Source organism: Rissa tridactyla, chromosome 3, assembly GCF_028500815.1.
Source record: "Rissa tridactyla isolate bRisTri1 chromosome 3, bRisTri1.patW.cur.20221130, whole genome shotgun sequence".
Classification (NCBI taxonomy): domain Eukaryota; kingdom Metazoa; phylum Chordata; class Aves; order Charadriiformes; family Laridae; genus Rissa; species Rissa tridactyla.
In genome coordinates this window covers 58,412,877-58,430,460 of record NC_071468.1, presented here as the reverse complement: position 1 = coordinate 58,430,460, position 17,584 = coordinate 58,412,877, and the positions used below count along the sequence as shown (strand labels likewise).

Below are 17,584 nucleotides of genomic sequence, written 5' to 3'. Positions count from 1 at the left end.
CTTAACAGGAATGCGAGTTGGAAAATTCTCAGTGGAGGACTTGAGACACAGAGGCTCAGGTGTACTTGTGTTATCCTGATTCATGCCCATTCCCTGGTGAGAGGAAGACCCTCTCATCATAGAGATATCAAATACGCCACATTCCTTTTCCAGTTCCTCCCGAATGTCCTGACATTGCATATACACTCCCTTTTTTATTTACCCTCCACGTCCAAAGCCTCACCAAGTCTTGGGATGTTCTTGTCAAACTTCACCCAGCTTGGCCATTTCAAGTGTCAGGAAGATCAGGAAGTTTGACAGAAACCTGGCAACTGTTTCAAGCTCCCTGCCTAATCATGGCTCTGGGTTGAGTGTCACCAAGGAGCAGCCGCTCCTACTTGGACCCCACCAAGAAGTTTTGGTTGCTATCAAGACTGCTTTTCTCTGTCTCTCTCTGGTTCCATCTTTTTAAATTGTCTTTATTCTTAATGCCTTTCTACCTTCTTGTAGTAATTTATTTTTACCTCCTCTTTTTTTCTGTTCTTTCCCCCCCCCTCCTTTCCTCTCCTCCTTTTGTTTGCGCTACAGCATCGTAGAAAACGTGTTACTTACTGATGCATACCACTATTTCAGAGAAAACTAGCAGAAACAGCATTCAATAGATGTTTATGGAAGGTGATATACAGTTGCCTTTTAGTGATACTTTCTGCGCACATTATTTTAGCCACCAGCAACCCACAGGTCAGTGATTCTTGAGCCAGCACTAATTGATCTTCTTCCTGAAAGCTCTGAATTCCCTCCGCACAGGGAATTCAAATTTATTTTTCAACACATCTAAATTTTTAGCATGGCCAACATCTTTTGGCAAGGGTGTATAGTTTAATCAAATTCTGTGCTAAGAAACTCCTTTTTATTGATTTGAACCTGTGCTCATTAGTGACACTGGATTTACCTAGCTTCTACATTGGAAAAAACAGTGATTTATCTCATCTGTATCTCCAGTACTACAGGCCTCTATCTCATCATCTTCCAGTCATCTCTGTCCTAGCCCATAAAGAGTATTAATATTTAGTAATTCGTCATAGAGACCTGATCCATTCCTTCAACTATTCTTTCTGCCCTTCTCTGTACATGCAGTTCCACCAACGTAGCCTTGTGAGTTGCAAACTAGGCTGCACAAGACACAAGATAAAGAGATACTGGCAGTATAATCACTCTCTATTTCTTTCCTAATAATTTCAAAGATTCTGATTACTATTTTGACTACTGCTGAACTTTGAACAAGCATTTTCATTTCAGTTGCAAGGTCTTTTTAATTACCAAATGATATAATTTCAGTGCCCATCACTGTGTACCTAAAGCAAGGGTTGCCTTTTTCATAAAATCTCCGCAGCCTACGTTACCACATTTAACTTGATGAAATTGCAGGGTGCCATCTACCAGTCAGTACAGCAATGTCCTTTTGCAATCCTTCATGGCTAGCCCTTCAGTAACAACATCCTGAATAACTTAACACTGTCAACAACCTTTTTTGCTTCATTATTCTACCCCTTTTCCACAGAATTTACGAACATATTGAAATGTACGGATTCCCAGCACAAACCCATATAACATTCCATCATGAAAAAAGACAATTTATTTCTACACATGAACTTTTCCCCTATCTCCCCTTTTAGCAGTCATCCATCAATGTAAGGATGAACCCTCCACAGCAATTCAACTTCTTTTCAGACTTCTGTGGATGGATCTTCTCAATGACATTTTGGAAATCCAGGTAACATCACCTGTTTCTTCCCTGTCCACGTGCTTTCTAATTCTCTCAAAGAACTCTCATACATACATGACACATTATTTTCTTTCATAAAAGTGACAACAGGTCTTCCTCATTCTATCATATTTACCTGCGTATTGTTTCAAACAAATTAGAATTCTCCTACTTACTTCTCATCATCTCCAATTGAGGTATCTTTTCTGTTCTTACATTGGTTTAAAAAAAAAAAAAAAAAGAAAGAAAGCCTTAAGACTCAGTTTTTAGTATCATATGCTAAAACAAGCATTTCTTCCATATCACTCTCTCCATCAATCAGTATTATTTGGAAATAGATGAGATACTGCCCTCACATGGATTTTGTATGCATTTGTTGGACAATGGAAAAAGTGTCACTTCCTCATGTACTTCCTTCAGAATTAACAGGTTCCAAATGCAAGAAGTTACATAGATCTATACTACATAAATGGTCATTTAAGTATCAAATCCAAGAAAAGACCAGGCTGGCAGATAAAGCCAATTACAGTCACAATTTTGCATTTTCCTCTACCTGATAAAACAATGTAATGATTTATATAGCAAAAAGCAACGATATTGAGAGCTAAGAAACTAGGTAAAAGGCAATATTCCAGTGTACATAGAAGTTAGGCTTAACAGTACTAATAATACTCCCTTTCCCAATGTAATTTTAAATAAACTCAGTCCTATTTCCAAACTTTGGGGAAAAAAAATAAGGGCTTGTTTAAAATTTAATGAGCTATATACATTATACATTGGGAGTGGGGGAGAAAGGCAAAAGATCATGTTGATGCTATAGATAAAGCACTGAATTTCTGCTCTGCATTTTTTCTTTAATTCTGTTAAGAAAAGCTGTCTTCAAAAGCGGAATTACTGAAAGTCTAGGAATTCATCAGCATATTTCAAATTTTCATTGTTCAGTAATGCAAGCAATGTTATCATTACAACTGTAATTCAGGAAGTGCTTTAAAAGTTAATTCTATTGTAAATATCTGTAAAAGTGAAGTCTATTGCAAATAGCTGTAATTTACAAGGCACTATACTACACATTTCTAAACTACAGTCTGAAGTTTCTCAAGTGAAGACCAGGAAGCATGCAAATGAACTACATGCTCTGTGGATGGTCAGTCACTTCCAGAGCAAATTACTGCATCTCCATGGAAAGCAATGGCATACCGCACTTCTACAAAGCCTGGCATTTAATTCTAAGATCTTTCACCACTCTTATTCAAGAGGCAAGAATCCCAGACAGCTGTTTCCCTACCAAAATTTTAAATAAAAATTAGAACAGAGTACTAACTTCTTTGAAATACAGCTTCATGAGCAATATATCCCTTTTCGTACCTCTGGAGACATCTTACAAAGGCAAGAGAAGAATGGTGAGGAAATAATTTTTCATAAAAGACTGATTTTGCCACTAGAAGACAGATTGAAAGCTATGAAGACCTCTGGTCCCATGTGATCCAAAGGAAGATATTCATGTAGATGAATATCTGTTATGCTGTTACAGCAATTAAGGGAATAAACATTTTGATACTGGTACTCTAGGACTCAGACTAATCTCTGAGATTATGACCAGAAGCGGTGCCAGGAGTATCTTAGAGTATACTTCTCAGAGTATCTCTACTGAAATATTTTTACAGTTCTCTCTGGCTGCTACCAGGACACAACACTAACCAGATATCATATATAATAATAAATGTCTGTTTCGATGTGCAAAAGACAAAATAAATACTTAGAAGTGAAGCTTAATACAGAATCACAGAATCTTCATGGTTGGAAAGGACCCTTAAGATCATCGAGTCCAACCAAAAAACCTACAATCTCTGCCACTAGAGCATGCCCTGAAGTGCCACATCTAGACGTTTCTTAAACACCTCTAGGGATGGTGACTCAACCGCCTCCCTGGGCAGGCTGTTCCAGTGCCTGACCACTCTTTCAGTAAAGTAATTCTTCCTAATATCTAATCTAAACCTCCCCTGCTGCAACTTCAGACCATTTCCTCTGGTCCTGTCATTATTTACTTGGGAGAAGAGACCAACACCCACCTCCCTACAACCTCCTTTCAGGTAGTTGTAGAGGGCAATGAGGTCTCCCCTCAGCCTCCTCTTCTCCAAGCTAAACATGCCCAGCTCCCTCAGCCTCTCCTCATACGACCTGGTCTCCAGACCCCTCACCAGCCTGGTAGCTCTCCTCTGGACACGCTATCATTATTATTATTACATTATTATTATTACATTATTATTAATAATACATATTACCATAACAAATTAGTTTAATTTATTTCACATTTCAATAGCATTAAAATAAATAAAATTCAATTTCATATACAGAAATAGTCACTGAATTGCTTACCAAATATTTATATCACCACACTGCAAAGAACAAGAAAAAAGTATTGTCAGTTATTGCTTCAAAAGAGGGACAGAATCAACAAATTTCTATTATGTTGCATTTTACACATTCTCCTGAAATTTAATCTCCAGGAAAAGTTACTTAAATTACATGAGTCCATCACTCAGCGAATACGATTCTTCCTTGATGCTCACTCGGACCTACAGTGAGAACTGTTATTTAAACCCAATCAGCACCTTGTTGCTCTTTGCACTGCACAGAAATTTTAAAATATATAAAAAGATGTGCATGTAGGATGAGCAGAATGGCAGATGCTCCATTCTGCATAAGGTATTTCAATTTCAAGGGAAAAAAATGAAAAGTTCTTTTCTTCCAGTAATCAACAAAGACAATACAAGTTGCCAAAATCCAACATTTAAAAAAGCACAGCACAAGAAAGGGCTGCAACTCAACAACAACTATCTTAATACAACTGTTTTCAAACAAAGTGCGTGGCATGTGGTTTGAATTAACAAACAAAATAGTCAATATGCTTGATATCCCAGTGTATGTATTCCTTTTACTGTTGCACTTAATTGCTTTATAAAAAATTTAAGAGCAACGGAGAAAACTCACACGAAAAGCTTCCCTCCTACACGTCAGTTGTATTATACACCACTCTTCAAATATGTTTACGTTTAAAGCGGACACGTGAATATTCATCCTAACTGAGTGTATAAGCAATTAAGTGCAATAAGATGCAAAGGTAAAACAGCAGTCTCTCCAGCCCATCACATTTCAGCGCATGAAGATGTCAGGTGTTACCATCACTGCTTTTGCTCTGTCCTTCTCTTACCCCTTTTATTTTGAGGAAGCAAAATTATGACTTTCAAATTTACTGAACCTGAACAATTTGAGATGGAACAACAAAATTCCATTTTAGTTTTCATATATTTGAGCTAAAGGGCATACTACAGCCTATTTACAATCTCCTCTAAACCCTCTTCATTACTACTTTCAAAGAAAGCTTCTAAGTTCTGTTGGTTCAGCCTGCTTTGTACAAATAGGCTACGAACATAAAAGCGGAATTTAAAGAAACCACCTGGATTCAACTCTCGTCTCCTGAATTGCATGCAACTACGAAGCAGATACTTAGTTACTTAGTTCAGAATAGCCTCTAGAACATACTTCATTTGCTTCTAGCTCTTTACAAGCCATAAAATACGATTCCCCTTTTCCTCTTCATAGTAACTTAGGATGTTTACTGCATGAGAACAAGAAGCTTAGAAAAACCTAAATGGACCACATAAAATAGCTAGGCAAGACTGAGCTCTTTACCGATGCCCAAACTCCCAACAACAGAAAGGAAATATTGATCAAAAAGTCCAGATGATCTTTGAAAGGATATAACATAAGAAAATAAGGAATATAATGGGGGTATTTAGCTTCCTGCAATTTACTTATCATTCCTGACATATGGCTATTTTCCATCATTAACGTTTTATCATGATTTTATAGCTAATTCTAGATGACCACCAGGAAAATCAATCAGCTTCAGGCACTCCGTAGATTTCCAGCAATGAGCTTGTGGGCTGCCTGCTCTGGAGAAGTGCCCTTTGTTCTTCTAGCAACGCACTGGTTTGGTGCTGTGGCGCAGTGTGGAGTGAAATGCCTTAGGGAAGTCTAAATACAGTTACACCTCTACAATTTTGAGATATGAAATATAGGGAAAGATCCTAAATGTTATGAAAAATCAAAGACACACACATTTTCTCTGACAACTCACTCTATGGCTCACAACAAAAGCTGTCCTGTTGTATCAATTTCAAAATGTTTTCTCCTTAGATATGGTTTAAAATCCCCTGCATTCACAATGAAACTTCATGATTTAAATTTTTCAAAAATCACAGTTTACAGTGGGTTGGACTTCTCCAACCAATATAGCTGTTACATTGATGTTCCTGCTTTCCTGGTAAGTGTTCCACTTTTCTGAAAATTAAGAAACAGTGGCGACTATTGCATATCTGGTAACCAAGCTATGAAGACCAACATGTTACCCGAAACTGTAATTTAGAGCAGATTCAGAAAATAACCTTTTCCTTTTCAAGTGAACCAGCTTTGTACGCTAACATGTACAGGAGATTCGGTATTCCGAAAAACTTCAGTCTGATCAGATCTTTCCATAGGCTTCCAACAATCCGGTTAATACATTCTAAGCTCTTTGGACTTAACCTCTAGAAAATCCGAAGTCGTTTATGATTATTTTTTTAAAACTTTCTAAAACTGCAATCACATCAATATCAAAATATCAGAATTTTATTTTTATCTATTATACTAATTTCTAAATTGTCCATCAAGAGAGCTCCACAAAGTCACGCCACGAGGCCAACGTTTTTAAACCAAGAGTTTTACAGTGAGCAGCAATTTACAGCATTTTGTACTTCTTTAAAGAAAAATCGAGCTATAGAATAATAAGGATGAAAACCAAAGTATACATGTAATTAATTCTACTTCAGTTTTTGAAAGTAGCTAATAAATACTAAAAAGAGAAAACAACAAAAAAAAAAACCAAACAAGGAAACGCATACCACTCAACTCCAAATGAACGAGTATTTGCAAACACTGAACCCTAGGCAAAACAACACAAGAAGATGGATCTTCTGAAATATCTTTCACAAAAATGCATGCTATTTCAATTATAAATTCCAATCCAAACATGTAAAACAGCTTTTCACTGTCTTGCAAAAACCACCTTGTGCAGCTGTCATCACTGTTTATAAAGTAATATGTACTCTAATCTTTCAAAACTAATGTTATAGACACAACTTCACAATAAACAAGCTCAAAGCTACCAAAACAGGTGCCTTCAATCTCTCAGCTGTTGCTATGCTACACTCTCTTACTGCTCAGCCACCATCCACCCAAACCACCAGTCCTTGCTACGACTGCCTCCTGGAGCTCAGCTCTGCCCCTCCACTTTCACACATCTTCTTTTGTGCCCTCATTGTAAATGGGAACCAGAGCACTCCCTCCCAACCCTCAAAAACCATCAACAGCAAACACAATAACAAAGGTGCCAAGCCTTAGCTTCCACATATGTATTTTATTATATTAAACACATGCATTATATTTCTGAATGTCAAAGCATCAGAAAAATAATCATCTGCTACCTGCCTGTATAATCACAAACCTAGGAGTAAAGAGAGCAATCCAATATTATTCATCTAGAACTTAAAAAAAAAAAAAAAAAACAAAGCCAGCAAAAAATCCCCACTCATACAATCAAAAACCGTACCCAGTAAAACCAGGTAAGCTCTGTAGGCACATTCTTGAAAAAACGTGGAGAGAAAATAATAAATTCTGTATATCCACAGTTGCCATTTTTGTACAAATGGTAGCTCACTTACGAAAAGCAAACAGCACAAAGAGCAGGCTATTACAATAAATAGACATTTAGGGTGGGGATAAATCTGACAGAGGGTCATGGCAGCAATGAACTCATTTCCTCTTACTTCCTCCAAGTTTTAACAATTCCTTTTTATGTCTCTTTTTGGTCAGTACACCTGGCAAGAACAAGTGAAGACAAGAACTAGTACAGTAGTTGCTGAAGATCTTATTTTTCTGTTAAAGAACACATACCCTATAGTGTGGAAGCAACTGCTGAATAAGGTTACTAAAATTACCTAGCTGATTGTTGCTGCTGCTGTCAGTGCTCCCAGAGAAATACTGCAGAAAAGTATCTCCAAAGAAGCGAAGAACTGGAAGAAATGCACATGCAATTCACTAAAAGTTCTGATACAGGAACAAGGACTAATTTTGAGTTCAAAGCCAAGCTCGCTGAACTCTGGATACACACATGGACAGACAATTCTGCACCATCATCCCAGGCCTCACAATGGAGTAACACCAGCGGTTGCGGAGCCCAGGAACATGGGCTCTAACCAAGGCTGAACAAGCCACTCAGGATAAATTTCTTGGTGGCTGTCCGGAGGTAGAATGATGGACCAATTTTACAGGCAAGAAAAAAAGCAGACCTCTTCCTAAGTGAAAAAAATCCTCATGAAAGTAATCAAGTGTTTAGACCGTATTTTAAGACCTGCTTTATCAAACTTTTGTCCTGAATGGATTTTTTTCTGTAAGAAAACCATTTAGATTACTACACTCCACTTTTACAACTGCCACAGGAAAACAGACTGCTGATGGCAAACTCAAATAAGACTTGTTAAGATAATTTCAAGTACTTTCCTAAAGACTGTAGCCCCAGGCAGGGTCTTAGTAAATAGGTGAAAATCAAAGCATCTGAAGTCATGAGAGTTCAGAAGCGCATTTGTTTTAAACTACAAAATGGTTCACTGCGCTCTAAATGAGAAGCAAGCAGGATCGATACTCATACTTGTAACTATCCAGTTACAACTCAAGAATCCAGAGTTCTACATCACCCTCCCAGGCTCACAGGGATCTAACCTAGACCACAGTTTAAGAAAAAATTTGAAATGTATGTATGAAAAATAATCAATGTCTGTCCTATACTACTTCATGAAAGAAATGAGGTCCTTGAGCAAGATACGTACAAAAAAAAGCCCTAACATTTTGGGCATTTAACACAGCCTTGCATGATCAGGTCTTTACAAGGCCAGAAGTCAAGATTCTGCGGCTGGCAGAAGCCTAAGGTCAGATCAGTCTTTGAAAATGTAATATTAAAACTGTAAATATTTATTTAGTACACATGGAGACATTTAATCAGGTGAACATCAATTTAATATTTACTGTATCTTGAAGAGAAAAGGGCTTTCTTTCCCTATGCCCTTTTAACAAAAAGCAAACAGCTGAGAGCCAGCAAAGTTCAACTCTTGCTGGGATGCAACAAAGTGAAATATTTACATTTCACTGATACTGCCCTTAATGTTCCTGACAGCAAAAGGGAAATTAACAAATTCTTACATATTTTGCTGTATCTTAAGGGAATTTGTACAGTGTTTTATTCTCTGAGGAGCATTATTAGATTATAAAGCAAAATAAAACTGAAGACCTTTTTCACATCCACCTCAGAGGTTGAGAATGAAAAATAGAGTCAACTTTTCAGATGTATGCGCGTCCACATACACACACAAATATCAGTGAGTTAACTTTTTCTTCTGAAAAATAAGAATGGAGGTAAACTAAAAGCTTTCATCCCCATTTGCTATAACAAAATTTACAAATATCAGACCATAAATGCAGTATCAGATAAACAAAAATGAAGAAAACTTTAAAAGTATCACAGTTGCAGAATCCTTCCAAACAGCAGAGGATATGAAAGAAGGTTGCACTTTTTTTATGACTGGTAAGGTATTAGCAAGGGAGAAGAAAAAACAGACACAAGTTTTCTCATTTTCTCAGCAGCTAGGAAAAAAGTTCTGCATATGTTTCAGGTGTTTCAGACAAGATGAAATGTGCAGAAGCAAGAAAAATATCTTTCCAGGGAGCAGCTTACATGCCCTTTCACCATTCCTCGTACGAAACTGCTAGTATCACTACTTGCACTAATCAAAGCCCTGGCTCCCCATTTCAGAGAGCATCATTTTTTTCACTCTCCCCAGCTATTCAGCAACAATCGCTATTTAACATCTTCATGAGGCATACCATTTAGCTTTTTTTAGCATCGACTAGCATTCTTTCCTGAAAAAGCTGCCTCAGTGACTTAGAATATGCCATTTAAATAAAGTAGGCTAAAACAGACTATTTGATTTACACTTGTATACTTTTGTGCACCTATACTACAATGCTCAGTAATTAAAACATGGGTTATTTCCAAGGCTCACATTTCCGAAATTGTAGTCTACGGAACTGTTCCCCACTGCCACAGAAAACATAACTCCTAGTGAAACATCATGATAAAGGTCACCAACAGACAATGAAGTGCAAATAGAGTATACAGACGACAGCACTGCCAGCAAGTGACCAGTGACTGTTATGTCCCTACCACTGACAAATTAGAGAGGAGCCAGTTAACCCAAGAGCAGCAATTATCACTTTCTGTATCGCTTCTTACCGTCTTACATGGCGCTCACAGCCATTCTGCGGACCAAAAGCTCACTGCTTTATGATGAGCTATGAGAGGACAACTATTTTCATTGTTAGTAACAGCTGAATGCCAGCCTAGCAATGCAGTGGAAGTTTTAATTGTGACTCTCACACCTTAGAAGGCATTTACATTAACATGAGAAAAAACATAGGAACCCACATCACTCTAAGCACACTGTTATCACTACCTTAATCTTAGAGCGCTTTATGTGCATCCTCATCTTGAAACAATTTAAGACAGAGCGTATTCCATGTCTCCATGATGACACTTAGTTTTCCATTCAATTCCCTTGTATATGAAAAGATCAGCACCCAGTTTACAAAGAAGAATTAAACTTTTTATTACAAACCATGCTCAAATGAACACAGCATTTCTGAAAGGAATCAGAAGACACATGACTCGCGTTCCTGGGCTTCAAGGGAGAAGCTCTGCCTCATTCTTTTTTCAAATACACAATTGCCCTTTTCACAATTGCCTCTCCAATATCATAATATATTCTGTTGCCTAACTAATAAAAAAGTTGTATTTTTTCCGCTACATTTCAGCTCAAATTTATAGCACTGGATCCCAACTATTGTTCACCGGATTCAACAATGTACCTTCTACAACTAGGTATGCTTTCATATTTTTTTAAGCTATCAAACTGCCCTAAGTAGGTTTTACCACTGCTAACCTTTTAAATAGCTGTAGTTCAAAACTGCAGGTGCCAGTCTCAGCAACTTATAAAGCACAAGTAATTTTCAATGATTTGACCGAAGTGTGCATAGCTTATGCATGAGATATTTTTGTTTTGTTTTTAAATAAAGAGCGTGTAATAAAAACCCAAAACACTAAGGACAGCATCACGGACAGCAAAAGTTAACGAAGCTCTTACGTGAAGAGCTGTGTGCCTGTATGTGACTAAAGATATTGAGAAACTTTAAATGAACAGAAATTATATGTTTAATTGAACTAGATCAGAGAATTACTATTGCAGCTTTAAAAGAAATAAGCATCTAAGCTGAATTTGCCCTTTAAATAAATGTCCTTTTGAGATTCCTGTTACTCAGTACTTAAAGATCCAGTTAACATGGCTAAAGCAAGTATTACCTCAAACATTCAGCTTGTGTTGTACTTAAAAAATAAATTCCAGTCCTATTTTTGTGTCTATAAAATTATTTTTGTTTATTCTATGAATTCATATAGAAATTAAAAAAGAATTAAATGTGGTTTAGAATTAAAGCATCCATTGGTCTCCTTTCATACTTGTCCGCAAACGTTCTTCTTCACGTCACAAAGAGAAAAATAATTTGGAAATACAAAGCTTGCCACTGCAAAAAGGACATGTATTGCAAGAAAACTCTGTGGAGTACAGCACCCAAAACCAACTTCAGGTACAGTAACCGAATCCAATGTGAGAATGGCTACATTTGAAGCTGATAGCAAGACTTTAACACTGAACTGACTATGTAACAAATACTGAGTTTTATTTATATAAGTCTGCAATTAAAATATTACCATCTGAGTATGACGGTATGCGTGCTTGCCTCTAGTCCATTTTAATTACTTTTTAACAAAATACATTTTATTTCTTCATGTATAGAAGAACTTGAAACATTTCAGTCATTTTCTTCTGTCAAGACCTGTTACTGACTTTAATGTTGTGCTTTTTGGGAAAATTTCAGGGCCTGAACTGAGACCTGGAGGAAAATGATTCTGCAATGGTCAGCCTTTATGATGTCAACTGCAGCAAATGACAACCGTGTGGTATAAAACATTGCCAATTACCTCAATGGTATACTAAGTCAGTGGTATAATATTCTATTTTTCAGTTGCAAAGCAGTTTTAATCAAATAGTAAAACACCAATCATTACATGAAAACAATACTGAGAATGTTCTATTTAGAAGTGGGATTATTTCTCATCTTTAAATGTATCTTTCTCGAGAGTTTAAATGTTAGGGTTAATTTTATATATGTGATTAGGTACAGCATTGACAATGCCACATATCATCGCTAGACACTGAACAGCTTTCTGCAATAACCAGCATGATTTCCAGTAGTCAGAGTTCAAATAAACTTGATATACTTCTTTCTAATTAAATTAATAATAGGCCTATGTTAATCAATTCTAACTGTCATATAAGATAGCTATAATACGAGATATTGCTCAGTTCACACATGTTTGGAGTAAGCTATACCACCTAGATGGGCAGCTACCTTTATTTTAGCTTCACTGCAGAAACTAAACACAACTCCTTCCTTTAAAAACAAACAAACAAAAAAAACAACCACAGAAGTATCCAACCTTAAGTGCTTAAATGTATTTGGAATGTTCTTTCTAAAGCATCACCTGGATTTCACCAGTAAGTTACATAAACTGTTGTAAAATTACTAACTGAATGCAAACTGTGTAAGAGAAAGTGTGTGTGGTAAAAGTTTTCGTACAATTTAGTCTATCCCATCTTCTGCTAAATTTAATTTACATCAATTTTAAGCCAAAAACCTCTAGAACAGAACTCTGACATCATTTCTGGAGTATAACATGACCTTAAAACATAATATAAACAAGGAAAAGGATTTTTAGAAGTGAAGTACAAATATTTTGTAAGTTAATAAAAAGCATTTAGGTACAGCACAAACTACAATCTACAGGCTCACACACTTCAGCTACTTTAAATATTTATGTATCATTTCACAGTTCTAAAATGCAAAATGTTTACAGGTCAGTTAGACCAGAGACAATGATGGAAAGTGAAGTTGAAGTCAAGTTCTGCACTGCGTACACAGCTGTTAGTTAGCGTGGCTAGCAATGACACTCTGGATTCCCCAAACATAGTAAGTCTTGCACCATTTACTTCCAGGACTAGGGGTTTAGTCATAGCATCTTTAAAACTTTCATATCAGTGAAGCCCAGCACCCAAATACAGAGATAAATGTTAAAGTAAAACTGAAAGAGAAGTCATAAAAACAAGTCTATTCATAGATGCTGTCTATTTATACCATAGAAGATAAGTTGGTTAAAACGTCATTGCCTGGTCTTCTGCATTTTCTTTTCCAACAACACAAAGTTTACTGGTTTTCAAGCATTTAGAATATTTAAGGCATATTCTAAAGCTCTTCTCTTCAGTATAGTTCTCACCTTAAATCTTCAGAGTTAATAATTTTCATGGTACTTATACCTGATTGCTCAGCAAGTCAGTCAGAAGTTGTTTCTCAATATGAACGTGAAGACTTTTGCTCACGCTGGTAGGTATGTATGAGAAAAAGGTTCTAATCTACTTCTGTTCTTGTCATTAGACTCTTCCTTTTCCCTACTTAACAATATAGCACATAATCCAATGAAATAATAAAATAGGAAAAAAAAATAGTTTTTATTCAGTTTTCTTCTAGTGGCCACAATGTGATTTCTTCTACTCAACTGCATAAAGTACAACACCTAGAACTGCACATCAGTTATGGCTATCCTACTGCTCCTGAGGTATTACAAAGTACCTGCCCATTTTAAAAACCTATCTTATTGTGGCTTGTAGAAACAATATGGTTGGCACACTGCTCCACTAGAAATCAAATTAACGTTTTAAAACCCCAAACGAGGACTGTATTACTTAAAATCATTAAAACCGTACTACACCCCCACTGGGGGTAGCAAGAGGGCAACCCGGAGCTACAATATGAGCGCACTCTGTAGAAGTAGACACTGTAACCAGAGCTCGTAGTTTCTATGGTCAATATAAGTAAAAAAAATCTATTTTTTAAGATGTATGACTTCCTATAAAGAAAATACGTATTTATTTCCCTTTCTCTTACATTAACTTCAAAATATAAACGATACAAACTCTCGCAATGAAGAGGAACAAAGCAGAGTTGCCACAAGAACTATCTTGCGAATAAAATAAACATTAACTACCGGCACAAGAGAGAAGCCAGGTGCCGTATCAACACCCGAGCCTGTAAGTGTGTGTTTGCGGGTTCCGTAGCCCACCCTCAGCCCAGCGCTTTGGTGCAGCACGTAGGGAATGTCTTGTTTCCATCCTGACCACAGCGAATATACTATTCTCAAACACGGAGACGTGCCTCTAGGCCTTTGTATTCCCATCCCCAGATTTAAAACACAGCTCCACGAGGTGTTAAAGTGCGGGCTGGCGGGGTGCGGACACACGTTTGAGGAGGGAGGAGGAAGAGGGCGGCAAAAAGCCGGGGAAAAGCCCGGACCCCGCGCCTCGCCACCCAGGAACCCCCCGGCCGCCGCGGGAAGTTGGCCGGGCATCACCCGCCCCACCGCACGCCAGGCGTAGGGAAGAGGCCTCCTCCTCCTCGGCCTCCTCCCGCTCCCTCCTCTCCCCTCAGCCCGCCACCACATCTATTCTTCCCCCGTTCAGTCTCCCCCAGCCTCACACCGGAAGGAGGAGCGGGGGGGGGGGGGGGGGGGGGTTGGTGTGTGTGTGTCTCCATTACCCCCTCCTCCCTCCCGCTTCCCAGCGACAAGGGCCCGCTCCCGCCCGACATGGTCGGGGGGAGCCCATGGAAGGGTTCCCCCACCCCCGGCCCCCCGCGACCCGCCGAGGCCCCCCCGGTTCCCGCCCCCTCCGCGCAGCGGGAGGGGGCAGGGAAAGGCGCCGGGCCCCGGGGCCCCGCCCGCTCCCCGACCCTGAGGGGGAAGGAGCGGGGAGGGGGATTACACACCTCGCTGTTAAAGGCTTTCACGGCCTCCATGTCGCGGCGGAGGCGGGAGCCGGGCGGCTTCTCTCCGCTGATGGCGGCCGGGCCGGGAGGGGGCTAGCCTCGGTCTGTGTGTGCGTGTGCTCTTCGCTCAGGGGCCGCCGGGCCTCCTCGCCATGGCGGGTGGCGCAGGGGGCGGGCGCGGAGGGACGCGGGCCCCCACTCGTTTCCGTCTACCTCTCGGCAACGCGCGGCCTCCTTGCCCCGTTTCCCGCCCGGCGGCGCCGGCGTCCCCTCCCCCGGCTGGGCTCCGCTCGGCCGCGCCGGCAGGAGATGGAGGAACAAGGCGCTGCGGCGCGGGCGCCAATATGGCGGACACACACGGGGGCTCCGCGCAGCGCAGCTCCGAGAGGAGCCGAGAGCGGCGCGGGGCGGCTACAGCGCCGCCTGCCGGGCGGACCCCGCCCCTCCGCCCGCCGGGCCGCGCCACAGCGGCGCTGACGGGATGGCGGCCCGCCTCCTCTTCTGCCCGCCTTCTTCACCGGGCCGGCCCTGCCGGCAGGCGTGAAGTGAAGGGTTAAGGGGACGAGTTGTTAAACGAAGCCGTGTTTCGCCGCCGGCGGGAAAGGCGGGAGTTCCCGGGATGCCGGTTTCGCCGCTGGCAAGCCCAGGGCCGGGTCTCCGGCGGGGGACGGCGACCGTTCGCCTCCTGACGGCTCGCCCCTCAGGGCCTCGCCTGGCGGGAGCAGGGCCCGCCGGGGAAACCGGGACCGGAGCGCAGGCTTGAAGAAAAACAACAGGAAAAAGAGTCAGCGGGACATAAGAAGGGCAAAAAAATCCTAATAAGAAAAAAAAAAAAATCACAAGCAATTAGCGAAGAGTATTATTTATCAAGAGGAAAGGAGAAAAACAACAAAATGGTAGCGCAAATCAATCTCAAGTCCCAGTGCACTTACTGTATGAATAACTTGGCATTATATATAATAACTACATTATAACTTGACAGTCTGACAGCAAGAATTCACCACGTCCAGCACCTGGCAGTAGGTCATTGGTGTTTCCTTACCCAGGGCACGTTCCCGGGGTAAATTCCTGACAGGGTGCGCTTCCCCATGAACAGCCGTGCTGTTTGCAGCCCCTGCCGCCATGATGCCTCTCCCCAGAGCGGGAACACCTCACTTGGCCCAGAAACCCCCGCAGCTCCAGCTGTATACAACAGGAGGACTCACTTCCAGGGCATGGATTTTTTTTTGTTCCCTCAGACACAAAGGCTGCCGGGTGACTCACCTGCATCAGGGAGAGCCCCAAGGAGCTCGCAAGCGTTGAGGATGGATGAAACTTTAAGGTTCATCTTTAGCTGCTGCTTTTCCAGAGCTCGGTTATGTTGTTTCAACTCTACTGACACGGCAGAGCTATGACAGAGTGAATCAGGCTCCAATCGGAATTGCATGTTGTTGCTTTCCAGCCAAGACTCTCGGCCACCCTCTGGAAAGACTGTATCCTCCTGCCCTCACAAGCACCCCAAGGACTCCTCACAGAACACCCCCACTATGGGCCGGAGTCTGGGAATTCCAGATTGAAGAGGGCTTTACTCAACGAACAAGGTAATTTAGAAATTAAGATAAACCCAGCATTTGAGGCAGACCTGGAATCCTACAGTTCTCTTCTTACAGCAACACAAGAAAGATTATTAAGTCCTGTTATAAACAGAATTGGAAGGTTTATCCGCACAACAGGCTTACTTAGAGAAAAAGTCCTGTCTCTAGCAATCACTGTTGTTGCAGTGTCAGGCCACCAAGAGGGTCAGGAGCCTAGAACAAGTGCCCTGTTAGGAGAGGGCTGGGTCTGTTCAGACTGGAAAAATGATGGCCATGGGGTAGGGAGGGTACTCAGTAGCAGCCAGTACCTGCAAAGTTAAATGGCTGAATAAGACTCCTTAACATTTTTTATGATTCTGGAACAATTGAATAAGACTTTTTAACAGAGGTACACAGCAGGAGGTCAAGAAGCAGTAGTCTTAAATTAAAACAGGGGAGGTTCTGACACAACCAAAGGAAAACCTTTTCCATCGTGAGAATGGCCAAGCAGTGGAGCAGGTTCCCCAGAGAAGCTGTGCAGTCTCCGTCTCTTTCCAAGGTCCCATGGGATAAAGACCTTCTCAGCGCCCATAGCTGACCCTGCTTTGAGCCAAAGGTTGGACTAGAGAGATCCCGAGGTCCCTTCCAAGCCAAGTAACACTGTTAACTGCATGAACTGCATAGCTCAGTGCAACCTTCTGGCAGTCTTCCGCCAGAACCAGCACCCCTTCACAGATGATTTAAGAGAAGAACACTATGCTTACTGGGGGGACAAGGCCTCTGTTCCTCTTTTGTTCTTTCGTTTCCTGTGGGAACTAAGAGAAAATAAAATGTGAAGAGACAACTCTGTTCAAGTAATTGTGGAGGCTTTACACGAGATTCATTGTATTACACGAGTAACTGGTAAGACTATTGGCTTTGTACACCTTTAGAAAACTTACTGAAATAATGTAGTTACAAAAAGTCCTCCAGGAGCTGGTGGCTTTCCTTTAAGGTGAAACTGAAGCAAGTCTAGTTTTCCTTATTAAAGTGGATAGAATACCAGACTGAAAAAGAAAAAAAAACCAGCTTTGCAGAAACTATTTTAAAATTGGCCTCAAAGTGACCACAAAACTCCCATGCAGTTGCTTTTCCAGAATATTTATTCCAGAAGCATAAGTTATTCCAGTGAAGGAAGGGGAAGAGTGAATAAAGGAGAAACCAG

The 17,584-nt window shown here is 40.6% G+C and overlaps 1 protein-coding gene across 5 annotated transcripts in view; it reads right to left on the bottom strand.

The window, feature by feature from the left end:
• The window catches only part of SCAF8 (SR-related CTD associated factor 8), a 106,583-nt gene extending 91,362 nt beyond the window's left edge, over positions 1-15,221 (bottom strand). For 3 of the 5 annotated variants that reach the window (XM_054195015.1, XM_054195014.1, XM_054195016.1), the window contains exon 1: positions 14,828-15,221. In XM_054195015.1, coding sequence (XP_054050990.1) covers positions 14,828-14,857 — 30 coding nt within the window. In that variant the 5' untranslated portion in view covers positions 14,858-15,221. Of the gene's footprint in view, positions 1-1,920; positions 1,940-4,120; positions 4,141-14,827 lie in introns of those variants that run through there. The other 2 variants (XM_054195017.1, XM_054195018.1) reach the window with 2 other exon arrangements.
• Positions 15,222-17,584: the final 2,363 nt, after the last annotated feature.